Raw genomic sequence first — 15,814 nt, 5'->3', positions numbered from 1 at the left:
CGTGGTCTGAAGATCAGCACCACAAGCAGTCATCATGCGGGTCTGTAATGTACATGTGCCCGCCACACTCTCTGAAGGGTTTGAATCCGGTCTTCCTGGAAGTAGCCATTCTGAAAAAATATAGAGATACAAAGTTTTTTCACGAAGAAAATGGAGAGCCCTGGAAAAAACTGTTAAGCGTCAACGGCGCGGAAAAAAGGGAACAGACGCCAGAATGCCGACGAGGTCCTTTTGTGGCTTCGATGGCGTCATACGGTGCCGCGACTGGAACCGTGCTATTGTGACATCCTCATCGACGTGGGAGAGCTAGGAAATAATTTTCCCTTAGAGTGCTGGCGCAGGGGGTATTCAAAAAGTGAGGAGGCAGAAGTATCCATCAGAGAGTACTCTGATAAGAACAAGTTACTTACCTTCGGTAATGCATTATCTAGCTGCAGATTTCTTACCGTTTAATTTCCCAGGCATCAGACTGGATCCTGAAACTTTTGCTGAGCAATACCCCTTGCACGCAATGACAGGTAGCTCCTTTCGGCTCCGCGTGAAGTCGTCGGCGTCTGTTAGGACGTCACGGTGCCTATATAGGCGCCACCCAGGTGCACGGACGTCAGTACTTTTCGTTTTTTCCACACCAGAAGTGTATAGCCACAAAGTAAGTGATGTAGTTGTGTGGAAAACTAGGGCCCTGAAAGGGGAGTAACCCTAGCCCTACAATATTAGTCTGCAAAGCAGGGAGGCATGGGTGGGGCTGTAAGGAATCTGCAGCTGGATAGAGTCTCTACCAGATAATGTGTTACCGAAGGTAAGTAACTTGTTCATCTGATAGAGACTTCTAGCTGCAGATTCCTTACCTTTGAATCAGATACCCAAGCCATACCATCCCGGCGGTTGGTTGCTGACTCACATCCTAGACTAAGGAGTCTAGCAGGACTGTAAGAGCAAAATGTCCATCCCTGTGCACTTTTCCATCAAGGCAGTACTGTTTTGCGAATGTGTGCAGAGAAGCCCCAGATGTCTTGGACTGGGACACCCCAAGCAAAGGCTGTAGTCACAGCCATTCCCCTAGTGGAAGGGGCTCTTAATCCCTCAGAGGGCTGCATTTTTGCCAAGGCATAACAGATCTTGGTGCAGAGAACGACCCAGCGAGAGATTGTCCTTTTCTGTAATGCCCTTCCCTTCCCTTCCCTTCTTTGCTCCCACATACCCCACAAAGAGTTGGTCATCCACCCAGAACTCTTTTATGCGGTCCAGGTAGAACGACAATGCTGTTTTGGGGTCCAGTCGGTGGAGACTCTCCTCTTCCTTAGAGGGATGCTGGAGAGCAAAGAAGGCAGGCAAAGGGATGGACAGACCCAGATGGAATGGGGTCACAACCTTCAGCAAAAAGGATGCCCTGGTGCAAAGCACCACCTTCTCTGGAAAGGACATCAGAAAGGGAGGCGAGCAAGATAACGCCTGCAAGTCACTCACCCTGCGGGCAGATGTAATCGCCACCAAGAAGGCTACTTTGATGGTCAACAGCCAGAGGTGCAAATTGTGCAAAGGCTCAAAGAGAGTACATATCAAATAGGTAAGGACCAAATTAAGGTCCCACTGTGGCATAACAAAGGGCGTGGGTGGAAATAAGTTAGCCAGACCTTTTAGAAATCTTTTTACAATAGGAGACTTAAAGAGAGAGGGCTGGACTGACAGCGGCAAAAAATCAGACAGAGCAGAAAGGTAACCCTTGAGAGTTCTCAAAGCAGAGGCCTGCTGGGTAAGGGATAGAATGAATAAAAGGGCAGTAGAAAGAGGAGCAGAAAGAGGGTCAATAGACCTTTCTGTAAAGTATAATACAAATCTCTGCCAACGGCAGGCGTATACCGGCTTAGCGGCCTGGCTGCCAGAATAACATTACAGACTTCGGGAGGACGGTCAACAGATATCAACTGTTGCTGCTCAATCTCCACGCATGGAGGTGCAGAGTTGACAAGTTCGGGTGGAGAACCCTCAGCTGCTCCCGCGGCAGAAGATCCTCCCGAAGGGGCAGCCTAATCGGAGGATCAATATTCATTCTCAGAAGCTCTGGATACTAGACTCTTCTTGCCCAATCCAGAGCCACAAGAATGACTTGGGCCCGGTCGCTCCTGATCTTCTTCAGAAGCGTGGGCAGGAGTGGCATGGGCAGAAAGGTGTACAACAGGCCTAAGGTCCACTCGCTACGAAAGGGGTCACCGAGTGATAGCCGCCTTGGAAACTCCAGCGTGCAGTACTACTGACACTGCGCTCTCTCTTCGGAGGCGAACACATCTAACCAAGGTTCTCCGCACTGCTGAAAGAGACCTTGTGCCACCTCTGGCTGGAGATGCCATTCATGATCCACTAGGGATCGACAGCTGAGTTTGTCCACTCTGGCGTTCGGAGAACCTGCCAGGTGTTTAACCACCAGGGTTATGCCTTGCTGTTCCAGCCATGTCCAGAGACGCAGGGCCTCCAGACTAAGGTTCTAAGACCCCAGCCCGCCCTGCTTGTTGCAGTACCACAAGGCAGTGGTGTTGTCTATGAACACCTGCACCAACTTCCCCTTGACAGAGGGAAGAAATGCTTTCAATGCCAACCGAATCGCCCTGAGCTCCAACAAATTTATGTGGAGCTCCGTATCTGCCGGAGACAAGTGTCCCCTGATCTCCACCTCACCCAGGTGGCCACCCCATCCCAGAGGTGACATCTGTCACGACTGTGAGACCTGGTTGTGGATGCGAGAGGTGTCTGCCATTGACCCAATCGCAGTTTGTTAACCACCACTGCAGATCCTTCGCAGTTCTTTCTGAGATCTGAACCACACTGGTGAGATTTCCCTGATACTGTGCCCATTGGAACTTCAAGTCGCACTGCAGAGCCCGCATACATAATCTGGCGTGTCTTACCAACAGGATGCAGGAGGCCATGAGACCCACCAGCCTCATAGTCAGACTGACACTCCTAACCTGCGCAGATGAGCTGCAACCACTGCCATCGCCTTGGTGAACACCTGAGGGGCACTGGTAAGGCCGAATGGGAGCACTGTAAACTGAAAGTGCTCGCAGCCTACCTTGAACCGCAGGTAACACCGGTGGCCCTGCAGGAAGGGAATATGAAGATACACCTCCTACAGGTCCAACGCTACCATCCAGTCTTCTTGGTCTAGGGCAGACAAGACGTGAGCCAGAGTAAGCATTTTGAATGTCTCCTTTTTGAGGAAGAGATTGATGATCCGAAGATCTAAAATGAGCCCCAGTCCTTGTTCTTCTTCGGAATCAGAAAGTAGCGGGAATTTCAGCTACTTCCTACTTCTGAAACTGGGACCCTTTCTATAGCTCCCTTGGCCAAGAGAGACGTAACTTCCTCTTGGAGCAACTTTAAATGACCCTCTGTCAGCCGTTCCTGATTTGGCAAAATAGGAGGAAAATAAAGAAAAGGAAGGGAATAGCCCTCCTGGACTATCTGCAAGACCCACTTGTCCATTGTTATGGATCTCCAGTGGGGGAGATGATGACAAATTCTCCCACCAACCGGAGTAGTGTGGTCCTGCAGAATTAACCTAGGATTGCTTGGAGGCTGTGGCTGCTGGGGGCAGTGTGGCCGACGACTTCTGGTCTGCATTCTGAGATCGGAATGCTCTGCGTCCTTGTCCAACTACCACTTGGACAGTCTGTGCAGGACAGTAGCTTGGATCTGGCTGACGCGGCTGGAGACCCCTTCCGTTGCAGCAAAAGGAAGACTGGCCAAGAGGAGTAAAGGAGAGGCCCAAGGATCTGGCCGTAGCCCGAGAGTCCTTAAACCTGACCAGGGCCGAGTCTGCCTTCTCCCCAAAAAGGTGTGTTCCCTCAAAGGGCATGTCCATCAAATTGGCTTAGACATTGCCCAAGAAGCCAGTAGTACGAAGCCAGGTTGTGGCGCCTCAAGGCCACCGTTGTTGAAATTGATATGGCTAGCGAATCAGTCATATCTAGGTCACACCGTATGCTGAATTTTGCTGCATCACTCCCATCTTTGACAGCTTGGTAGAGCACAGCCTGGGCCTCCACCAGGACTTGTGGCAGCACTTGTGCAATCATCTCCCAAAGGGAATGGGAGAAACAGCCCAATAAGCATGTGGTATTCACCTTCCACATTGCCAGGCTGGAAGAAGAAAACAATTTCTTCCCAAATGAATCCAGCCTCTTGGATTCTCTACCTGGTGGGGCGGAAGGAAACCCGCCTTGGAACGTAGAGGCCTGCACCACCAAACTCTCTGGGGTGGGGTGTTGGTCGAGGAATTTTGGGTCGCCGGGAGCTGGGCGATGGTGGCGTGCAATTGTCCTATTTACTGGAGCCCCTGTGCTAGGTTTGGACCATGTAACTAGAAGGACATCCGTGAGTGCCTCATTAAAGGGCAAAAGGGGTTCTGAAGTGGAAGCCCCTGGTTGAAGCACCTCGGTCAGGAGATTAGTCCTGACCTGCGCTGAGAGCAGCTCTAGTCCCAGGACCTCAGCTGCCCTCTATCACCATGACATAGGATGCCCCCTCCTCCGTAGCCACTGATGAAGGAGAGAGCATGCCAGTGTCTGGAGAAGCATCCAGTCCACTGGCCTCACTAAGTTCCCCATACAAGTCCAAATTCTCATCAGAGAATTCCTGGTTTTCAAGAGGGTGCCCCGACCCCTCCCATTCATCTCCTGAGCCTAGCACATCATCAAAGTGTTCAGGCGACAACATAGAACACCTGGGCTCTGTCGACGTCAGAATCGGGGTCGATCGATGCTGTTCCAGCTCCGTGTCATCGGAGATGAGTGTGGGGCTTGTGCCACCGATGGTCCTCGGCGATGTCGCAGGAACCGACGTCGGGTTCGACTTCGGGGAAGGTCACGTTGGCACGACTGGTGCCAAACCGGATCTGGGATTCGATCCCTGGGGCCCTATCGGTGTCGTGGCTGGAGCCAGCAGTGCAGAACCCGATGTGGCCCCTTCCGACTCCGCGGGGGCTGCAGGCTCACCATCAGGATTGTTCAGCTCAAATACGTGGTGCATGGCCTCGTAACATTCTTTCATTTGAGCGGGAGTCGCTCCGGCTCCCAGAAAGGGTGGAAGACGAACTGTGCCTAGATCATCGTTGCTCCTTACCTCTCTCAACAATGGACGGCAGTTGAGGTGAAGACGAAGTACGCTTGGACTTCTTCTTCTTACGCCTCTTCTAAGAGTGTCCAGAGGACCCCGAATGGGAGGAAGAGGACTTAGGGCTCCGTGAGCGAACCATCGACCTCCTCTTCTTCGATCGGGACCGTGACATCCTCGTAGTCGCGCTTGATGGTGTCTACTGCTGGGCCGCGAGAAACTTCATCGCCCACTCCCTTAAGGTCTTCAGATCCATCGACTGACAGTCCGGAGCATGACTTCATATTGTGGTCGCGCTACAGACACCACAGACATATGCGGTGAGGATCAGTGATTGACATCATGCGGGGCTTGAAACCTGTCTTCCTCAAAGACATCCCTCGCACACGAAGTCGGATTCCAAAAAACTTCAACAAACTTGGGCAAAAAAACTGCCAAAAAGCAGCAGAGTGGTAGCACTTCCCTGATCGGCGCAAAAAAAAAGGAACTGACGTCCGTGCACCTGGGTGGCGCCTATATAAGCACTGCGACATCCTAACCCACGCTGATGACGCCAACGGCGTCATGCAGAGCCGAATGGAGCCAACCGACTTTGCGCGCAAGAGGTATTGCTCAGCAAAAGTTTCCCGATCCAGCCTCACGCCTGGGAAATTCAAAAGTAAGGAATCTGCAGCTAGAAGTCTCTATCAGATATATGTGATTGCTGCTTCTTTTTAAATTGTTTTTATTCAAATTTTAATTGTAAATCGTGTGTTTTGTATTTTTGTATACTTTGATGGTATGTTTTACCGAACAAAGTATTTATGATGTTCTTCATTTTTAAATTTTTAGTTTTAAAATATATAAAAATGAATGTGTGAATAAAATGTATTTATAGACTTGTGAAAATGTAGATTACTAAATTGAACTTATGGGTTAAATTGTAGTACAATTTAGATCTGAAAAAAAAGGTGAAATCCCCCCAAAAAACAAAGACTGCAAGAATGTTATAGTTGGGAAATAGTAATTAAAAATGTTTAGAAATTCAATGGAAAAAACAAAGGTTAAAGGGACGTTATAGTTAGGTTAAGATTTTACACACACAAAACTATAGAAATTCAGCAGTTATAGATACCTTAGCTAACTATAACTTACGCTCCCTGCAATGCACTGCTTATGACCTCACATATTATATCACTGATGAAGTGGTCATTGACTTCACTGAAGACATCCCTGATTACATAATTTTAATGGTAATTTAAAATCCAACTTAATGGTCAAGTTGATTTCAGATTACGGTTTTGTAAATGGCAATTTTAGAAAGTTATAATTTTTCTGCTTGAACCAACTGTGCCTTTCTGGCAGTGCTCAGTGTCACCTGCCTGTTGATGGCTCCCTTATGGTAAACTGTGTGTTGCTCCGAGACAGTGGGCAAAGGGCTTGGGTGTGGGGAGATGTTTTTCTCCCTGACAGGACAGGATGGCCGCGTGAACTGTGAACAGGAACATATTTAACTTCAAAGGGTGATTATCCTGACACAGGCAGATGTAGCTCACATCTGGGCCTGTCCCCTTTATTGTCCTGTAGAAAGTCAGGGATGAATCCCAGTGGAAGAAGGGCTGCCCGATAACCGTTGTTTGAGTGACCAAAAGGATGGGCCTTCCCCCTATCATAGCTATGCCTCTGGGTGTGCATTGTGAGCTTTGTACAGGGGAAAAGGGTTCTGCCATGCTTGATTTAGATAGAGAAGGGCATTGTGGAATAGTTTACAGTAAAATACAGAGGAAGTGCTGCAAAAGTGAGTATGGTCACCCCTGGAAATGCTTATCCCATTATTAGGGAGTGCCAAAGGTTTCACCTATCCACAGGCTGGCCCTGGGAAAAAATCTAGTACTCCCAATTACCCCCCCCCCCCTTCAGAACACCTTTGGACCAATGGACGACAGAAAAGGGACTGCACCTCCTGTTGTGACCTCAGAGGAGACCCCCAATAGCTGGGTCAGTTAGCTGACACCCTGTTAAGCTACGGGGACACAGCAGCTGCAAAAAGCTCACCTTCCCAAAATGCCCAGCTGACCAGTTCTAACTGGACCTGTCCTAGACCTTGCTGGTTGCATCTATTGGACTGAGTCCAGATCCCTGGGTGGTATCCCGAAGGTCCTGGGGTCATTAAATACATGTCAGAGTGAACTCCATAGACGCTGAAGACCTTCAGGCCTCCAGCGTGCTAGAAACCCTGATCTTTTCTCACCTTCATTGACAACCGCATCAGGAACCCAGCCTTCTGCCACCCGTCGCTGTTCAGCTCTGCTTCAGCTTCCGTCTGCTGCCTTCAACACTAAAAAACCCATCAACAACCCATAGACGTCCAGAACTGTTTCTAAGAATGTAACCCCTGACCAGTATGACCCAGCCCTTGCATACAGCCAGCAATCAACCACGGTCACCCTTAACTCTGACTTTGGTCTAGTGCAACCATTTAATTAATATTATTGAACAACCTGCCTTCATACAACAAACTTTCCAGATTTTAATTACATTAATCAGATAATGTATTACATGTTGAATGTAGGTCAATACTTTTAGCTGAGTTGCCTAGGGACCTGCCTTGAGTTCGTTTACAAATATTTGACATTACAATAAACATCCCACACTTATGAGATGTTAACATAAGAACATTAAGAGAAATGTCCCATAGAGAAAAGCTCTTACCAGATATTCCATGGTGGTGGCAGGGCACTTCACACATCCATAACTTCCAACTGTATCCAAAGAAAAACCATTTGACCAAGAACTTGTAGAAATGGATAACTGTACCTAAAGACAAATATTGAGGTATGTAACATTAGCATTTTGCTGATATGCTCCAGGACAACTTGACTTATTCAAAGATTGGAAGTACCACTTAGAAACAACAACGTAACTAAGATTAACAAGAGGGAGACTGTGATATTGCATGGTACTTTAGCCATCTCTTGCAATTTGATATCTTACCACAATTGTCAAAGTACAACAATATTACATTTAAAGGGTAGCCTTTTTAGGATTGAAAAGGACACAACTAGAGGCCATTGTCAGAGGTAAACTCCATTTCCTTGGTATATAGTTGTGCAATTCCAAATGCAATCCCATATGTAATATTGAAACTTAACTTTTGAATGTACCTTCTGTGCAGGACCCTTATCAGAGAAGGCTCAACACTGCCCAATGACCTTTATTCATCAACAGGACAATGAACAAATTCAATTTAGTAAAAATAGAAATGTCATGAAAACATAACCAACTGAGTTCTGAACAGGAACCCAGTAAGAAATACCAAATACAAAGCACCACAATGATAAAGAGGGATATAACAGCAGGTTTTAGTACCTTCTCTGGAAGACACACAAAGGATCTGTCTCTCACAAAAACATACCTTGTTTTTGGTAAAAATATTCTTTTTCTTAAAGGAGAATAAGATTACATCTCTGTAATCGGCTGGATGTTTCACATGCATATCTTCTGCACGATACTGGAGTACACGTGAAGTCTTGTTAATGATCCAGTAGGGACTGAAGACAGACAGAATCAGACGACTGCCAGCTCGCCTCGCATGCACAGATATGTCCACCGTCATCATGTCAGTGGAGGTCGATGTAAAGCAAACAAGGAAGAATTCAGGAAGTCCATCATGGACTCTGAAATGACCATTCCAGTTTTTGCCTTGATATTTCACCAAGACAAGTTCCATAATTTCTTTGTTGAGTCTAGAAAGGTAAACATCTGCAGCGCTTCCTTCCGCCAGTTCATGAGCTTCTGCTGTTCCCTACAATAAACAAAAATACAGCATGTTTGTGGGCTTGCAAATGAAAGGCACTAGAAACCTCTAAATAATTTCTGCATTCTTGGTTGACTTAAATCAGAAGAAAAAGCAACCATTGTTTGTTAAGCTTCTGAAGGAAACACTGTCTTTACAGATTCATTGATTGGAAATTACCCAGAGAGAGAGTGGGAACCCACAGTGCTGTTATTGTGCTCAAAGGGTCAGTAGGGAGGAGACTCTGCTTAGGTCTGATGATGTGGCACAAGACTATGCTACACTGACAGGACCTGATCATGCCACTCTCCATAGCCTGGCTGAAGGGCGACATACCCTGAAACCGTTCCCAGGATGCTGGTTTCCGGTCCAGGGAGGACCTGGCCTGGCAGTTCGGTCTGGACTGCTCCCATGGGGCACAGGGTCAAGACTGATTTGCTTATGGCTGGGTCCAAACTGGGGTGGCGTAGTGAGCAAAAGAACGATGGATTTAACTGAGCTCTTTTGACTGGGGGAGAATGTTTGCATTGTCAACATTCCGTCCATCATTTGTTTGCTGTAACACTCTCCATAAGTGGCACTTTTCCGTTCAAACAACAGGTTCCCAAATGCATCCAGCAACATAGGGACTGGTAGTATTCAAGGGCTCTGAAGGGGAGTGGGTTAATACAAAGAATTTTCAGAGGAAACATAGAATACACTTGAATCAAACATTAACAAAGATTAATAACTCTAATGCATACTATAAGATTCCAAATCAGTGCTTGACAATTTACATGGCGGAATATCAAAAAGCACAATTAAAAGTGACAAAACAAAATTATTTAAGAATATATATGCCTAGAGATGTAAAATCCATCTTGAATATAAACATTAACATTCTAATAATATTCCTAAAGAACAAGTTACTTACCTTCAGTAGCGCATTATCTAGTAGAGACAGGATCTAGCCGGAGACTCCTTCCTTTAGAATCCTCCCTCAGGCGCGAGACTGGATTCAGATTTTTTTTTTCCACAGCACGTCAATGCACCGGGAAAGGACACCGCATGACTCCTTATCGACATCATCACATGATGTAACATGGGCGGAGTCCCTATAATCCCATCGCCGATGCGCTGAAGTCAGTTTCTTCTATGATAATATTTCCCACTCAAAACGTGGAGCCACATGTAGAAACTGACTGTTGAAACAGCTTGCTAAAATGAAAAACGCCTTTATTTCAAAAAGGCACTGAATATAAGTCAGTATGTGGATATCTTAACTAAACATTGAGATGAAAGAGGACTCAGTCTCAAATAAACACTGAGTTTTTAGTTCAGTAAATGAAGTCTCTTAATCGAATTATAAAGACCAAAGAGGACTCCGTTCGCAGAGCGGGAAGTATAGGAGAGGTGTAAGGAATCTGCGGCTAGATCCTGTCTCTCCCAGATAAAGCGTGACCAAAATGAATTTACTTGTTCAACTGATATAGACATCTAGCCACGGATTCCTTACTTTAGAAACAAATACCAAATCATACCATCCCCGGAGAAGGGTCTGAGAACTGAGACCAGTAAAAGCCTCTAACTAGGACAAAACCGGTCTAGAACTTGACAAAAAGACCGGACCTCCATAATAATGTAGGGGAGCAATAACATACTTAACAATTTAAAAAAACCTGTGGAAGAACCACATATATGTAAAGTTACAAGACATTAAAAATCATGGGAATATAGTTATCCTTGTTAGCAAGGGAACTGTAGTGAAGCCAACCAACGAGGATGAACAGAAAACTACTTGCATCCTTAAGGTGATCTAAATCCATGTATGCTCGATGCTTAAGCACTGCAGAAGGGACCGCAGTAAGAAAGGTCATAAAGACATAGAAGGCATGGGAAGAATGTTACCCATGGTAGTAGGAGAATTTGCCAAATAACTCCATAATATAAAGCTATTTTCGCACATAGACAGACTCAAACAGCTTTTTCAATACTTGTGAAATAGGGAACAGCAGGCAATGCCATGGAGGAAAACCTCTGTGCCATATAGAGTTCAACCTAAACCAGAACTGCACTGTAACAGTAAGAGAGGTCCATCACCCATTGGAAAAGATAACAAAAGCTCTATAAAAAAAAAAAAAAAATTGAAGACATCATACATAACATGTGCATTCGTAAAGCACACGTTCACGCAAGGGTATCCTGGTGTTGAATAACAGATGTTTAATGATACCTAACTAAAAGGTACTCATGCTGAATTGCTGAGATATGAAACTGTGACCAAAAGGGCAAACACATGCCCCTAACACTGGACGCATAGTCCACTAAGCCACCAGACCCAACAATAGCAACTAGTGGCTTAGAAGCAGTTATATCCCTAGAGAGATAATATAAATACCTTATCCCAACCAAGGCTCTTGTGGGCCGCATGCGAGACCTAGACTGAGTGCGCCGTTGGCCCTGTAAGGTTCAGTTTGGTCGGTTTAGCGTAGGACCCTCCAGGCAGCAACCACCTATCCATTAAATATCCAGGGTCATTATGCAGGTGATAGATACACTGATTAATTGCCGCCAAGTGCGCTCCCCAATAGTATCTTTTAATATCCGCGAGCCCTATACCCCTGCCATCCCAGCTCTGCACCAGTTTGGGAAGAGATATTCGAGGTGTACCTTCAGCCCACAATAGTGCTCTCTGTTCGCCTTCTATTGTAGCGAAGTAGGAAGCTGGGACCAGCGCGGGCGAATTGTGCAAAACATAAAAAGCGAGGAAGAGACATCATCTTAAAAAGCGCCGCTCTGGCCAGAAGAGAGAGCGGAAGGGTCTTCCAGTGCTCCACATCGCTCTGAAGCCGTTGCAACGGGGGCAAAAGGTTGCGTTCATAATATTGCTTGGGGTCCCTCGTAATATAGATGCCCAGATACTTAAAGCCATCGATTGATTCCGTCACCTTACACCCCTCGGGCAGGAGCGGGAACCTCTCCCTAAGCACCTAAATCACAGACTTGGCCCGGTTGATTGCATAACCAGAGTACCTACCAAAGACAATAAAGATATCAAGAACTCTATGGATCGAGGCCCGCGGTGATGCCAAATACAAGAGGATGTCGTCGGCGTAGAGGGATCCTCCCAGTCCTCCGACCATTTCAGGCCTCGCATTATGGGGTCCCCACGAATCCAGCTAGCTAGGGGCTCCAGTGCCAAGGCAAAAAGTAGCGGAGACAGAGGACATCCCTGCGGTGTCCCTCGCCCAAGGGCGAAGGCATTTGACTTTTTGTTGTTCACGGCCACTTGTGCCAGCGGTTTCGAGTACAGGAGCTTCACCCATTCAATATACCCAGGTCCAAACCTCATCTTCTCCAGCACCCCAAAGAGGTAGGGCCATTGGATTGTATCAAATGCCATGGCGGCATCCAAGGACACCACCACTGCATCTTCTCGGAGCGTGTCTACTCGTCCGAGCATCCCATGGCGACAGCACAGATTCAGGGAGGTATTCCTAGATGGCATGAATCCAGACTGCTCCGGATGGACCAAGTCGGAGATCACTCCGATCAAGCGAGTGGCCAGCAACTTGGCCAGGATCTTCACCTCGGTATTCAAGAGCGAAATAAGCCAGTATGAGCAGCATTGATCTCTTGGTTCACCTTCTTTATATATAACCACAACTGTGGCCAGCCTTTGATCCTGGGGCAGTAGACCAAGCTCCAAGCTTTCCTCATATATCGCCTTCAGATAGGGGGCTAGTTTGTTAGGTTTTAGTTTGTAGAGTTCTATAGGGAGTCCATTCGGGCCCATAGCTTTTCCGAACTGCAGATCTCTGATGGCTCATTCTATTTAATCGTGCGTTATCGTACTGTCAAGGAAGTCCCGGTCCACCTCTGACAACACGGGCAGACGAATATCCTTTAATAAGGCCCTCAACTCTTTTATTGGATAGACCGAATGAGATCTGTATACTTGAGTATAGTGTTTCGCAAACTCATCTGCCACTAATGGCATATCAGTGATCTTCCCCCCCATCAGCTGTAGTGATTTGCGTGACCAGTCGGATGGCCTGCTCACGGCGGTCCAGCCACGCAAGCAATTTACTCGCTTTATCCCCCAGCTCATATACCCTACCTAGTTTATCACTCTGCATTTCTTTAGCCCTGTCCGTCACCACACGGTTGTATTCCTCCTTCTTAAGGCATAGTTTATGCACAACTTCTGGATCCCCAGATGTCAACAAGTCCCCCTCTAGTACTAGTATCTCACCTTCCAGCTGTAATAGGGCGGCATTTCTCACCTTTTTTGCCCCTACTATTTGTGAAACTGCCTGGCCACGCACCATGGTCTTAAAGGCCTCCCAGAGTGTACGAGTGGATCCCACTGACCCCTCATTCTCCCGGAAATAATGCTCAATTGACGTAGTAAGATTGTGCTTTATGTTAGGGTGACGTAAATGCCACAGGTTTAAGGGTGCCACTCTACCCACCTGTCCTTACACCTACCTAGATGCATCCAAATTGGAGAGTGATCAGAGATGCCCCTCGCCATGTGTCTGATTTCTGCTACCTGCCCCACCTGGTCTGCCGGCAGTGGAATGTAAACTGGGAATCCCTGGGATGGCAGATTCGCCATACATCAGCTAGTTCCGTTGCGTCCAAGAAGGAGGACAGAATCAGTTGAGATGGGTTCAGGTTCCTCTGGGGATAACGGTCTAGTCTGCCAAATACCACAGAATTGAGTTCCCCACCAAGTATCAATAAGCCAAGTGGAAAGTCTAGCACTGCACTTCCAAGATTCCGAAATGTCATGTCTTGCAGACCCGGGGGAACGTAGACCGATACCAGAGTCAATATTCCACCCTCCCATCTTCCTGATACCGCCGCATATCTGCCCAACTCGTCCGTCCAGGTTCGATCCAAGGACATTGGAAAGGATTTGAGCCTCATTATGCCCACTCCTCGTGAAATCGAGGTAAATCTGGAGTGCATGACGAGTTGATAACCATACCTGTCCAACACTTTACATTTGTTTCCTACCAGATGTGTCTCTTGAAACACCACGTCTGGGGCGTGCCTTTTTACATGCTGCAAGACTATTCCCCTCTTCAGTTTATCGTGTAGACCATTTACATTCCAGGAAAGAAGTTTGAGTTTCTGCTCACCCATAAGGTCCTGTGCCACCCCCCCCCGCACCCCTCGGGTCCCGCCCACTGATGCTTGTAAGGGTGCAAGTGCTGCCTCAGTGTCTGGAGGAGACGCGGACAGTGCTCTCGAAAGCTATTGCTGAGGGGAGAGATGCAGCCAAGTTCACGATACGATGTGGCCTTGACACCGCCGACTCGCAGGGCAGAGCAGTTTCAACGATGGTGGCGCTACGCTGCCATGCCTGGCTGAGGACTACTGGCTTCTCGGGGGATGTCCAGAACACCCAGATGGACATGCCCTTTGATGGCATTCGCCTTTTTGGCAACAAGGCAGATAGCGCGTTGAAGCGTTTTAAGGACTCACAGCTACGGCCAAGTACTTGGGCCTGTCAGCCATTCGCCCTCCTCCGCCTTCTGCTTTTCGCTCCTTTCGTGGTAACGGAAGGGGCGCCCCAGCACGTTCGCTTCAGAGCCACAGGCTGCAGCAGCAGCAGTCTCAGCGCGGACGTGGGAACCGCAGAGGCGGTTCAGGGGGCCAGCGGGCACATCAGTCCACCTCCACCCCGGCCACCACTGCCTCCAGACCTTCCTAGTCCGGTATTTCAGGCCCATCCAATGCCAATGGGCGACAGGATTCACCATCACCTCCTCCACTGGCGCACCATCACTACGGACAGTTGGGCTTTACAAAAACTCCCTCCCCTTCGAGACTACCCCTCCAGCCAACCCACCCCAGTACCACCATATGTCAGGGGATCACTTGGCACTTCTCCAACAGGAAGTTGTGGCGCTCTTTGTCAAGGGGGCCATCGAGCGAATTGCTGCGCCAGAAGTAGGTTGTGGTTGTTATTCCCACTACTTTCTGGTGCCAAAGAAGGACAAGCGCCTGCTTCCTATCTTAGACGTCTGGAACATCAATCGCTTCCTCCGGAAGGAGAAGTTCAAGATGTTTACTCTGACTCAGGTCTTGTTTGCCCTCGACCCTGGAGACTGGATGGTAGCGTTGGATCTGCAGAACGCATATTTCCATATTCCCGTTGTGCCGGCCCACTGGCGTTACCTGCGGTTTATGGTAGGCCACGAGCACTTTCAGTTTACTGTGCTCCCCTTTGGCCTTACCAGCGCCCCACGGGTGTTCACGAAAGTGATGGCGGTGGTTGCAGCTCATCTGCGCAGATCAGGGGTTCCAGTCTTTCCCTTTCTCAACTACTGGCTGTTGAAGACTGGATCGCCCCAGGCAGTCGTCTCTCACCTCCAGACTACAGCCGACCTAAACAGATTGTTGCTGACCAACCATCAAACAGTTGACTCTGGACACTCTGGATCAGACCTCTTGGCTTTGGGGCTCTCCTCAGATAGACTTTTTTTTTGCTACACTGACTAACATGAATTGTTTGGGATTGTGCTCAAGGTAATTGTCTCTTATGTGTTTGCTGAGACACCCCTTGTACCATCGCTATGGTTTTCCTCTGATTTCTCCGATTTAGAGGGCAATTCAGAACATCAGACAGAATAAAGCCGAAGTGATCTTAATATTCTTTATTGGGCCAGATGACCATAGTACCCAGCCCTACTTCAAATCAGCCTGTACCCGTAGGGAGCTCCCATTTTGGGAGGATCTTTTGTCTCAATATATCAGACAGGTGTTTCATCTCCATCTGCCAATGTTCAACTTACATGCATGGATCTTGAAAAAAAATACTCTTTCGATATACAACTTGCTTTCTGATGTGCTGGGTGTTCTGTTCATACGCTAAATTCTAGCCACTAGTATGTATTTGCTTTCTGGCTGCTGGTCCGTTAATGGGAAGACATATCA

At 47.6% G+C, this 15,814-nt stretch overlaps 1 protein-coding gene across 1 annotated transcript in view; it reads right to left on the bottom strand.

The window, feature by feature from the left end:
* The window catches only part of VPS13C (vacuolar protein sorting 13 homolog C), a 2,873,871-nt gene that overhangs the window by 998,097 nt on the left and 1,859,960 nt on the right, over nucleotides 1–15,814 (bottom strand). The window contains exons 59-60 of the mRNA XM_085648297.1: nucleotides 8,504–8,893; nucleotides 7,801–7,905 (exon numbers count right to left, since the gene is read on the bottom strand). Of these exons, the coding sequence (XP_085504423.1) occupies nucleotides 7,801–7,905; nucleotides 8,504–8,893 (495 nt within the window). The remainder of the gene's footprint in view (nucleotides 1–7,800; nucleotides 7,906–8,503; nucleotides 8,894–15,814) is intronic.

Source organism: Triturus cristatus, chromosome 3_2 (assembly GCF_964204655.1).
Source record: "Triturus cristatus chromosome 3_2, aTriCri1.1, whole genome shotgun sequence".
NCBI classification, from domain to species: domain Eukaryota; kingdom Metazoa; phylum Chordata; class Amphibia; order Caudata; family Salamandridae; genus Triturus; species Triturus cristatus.
The sequence above is the reverse complement of the archived record's forward strand: the minus strand, read 5'-3'. Positions and strand labels throughout refer to the sequence as shown.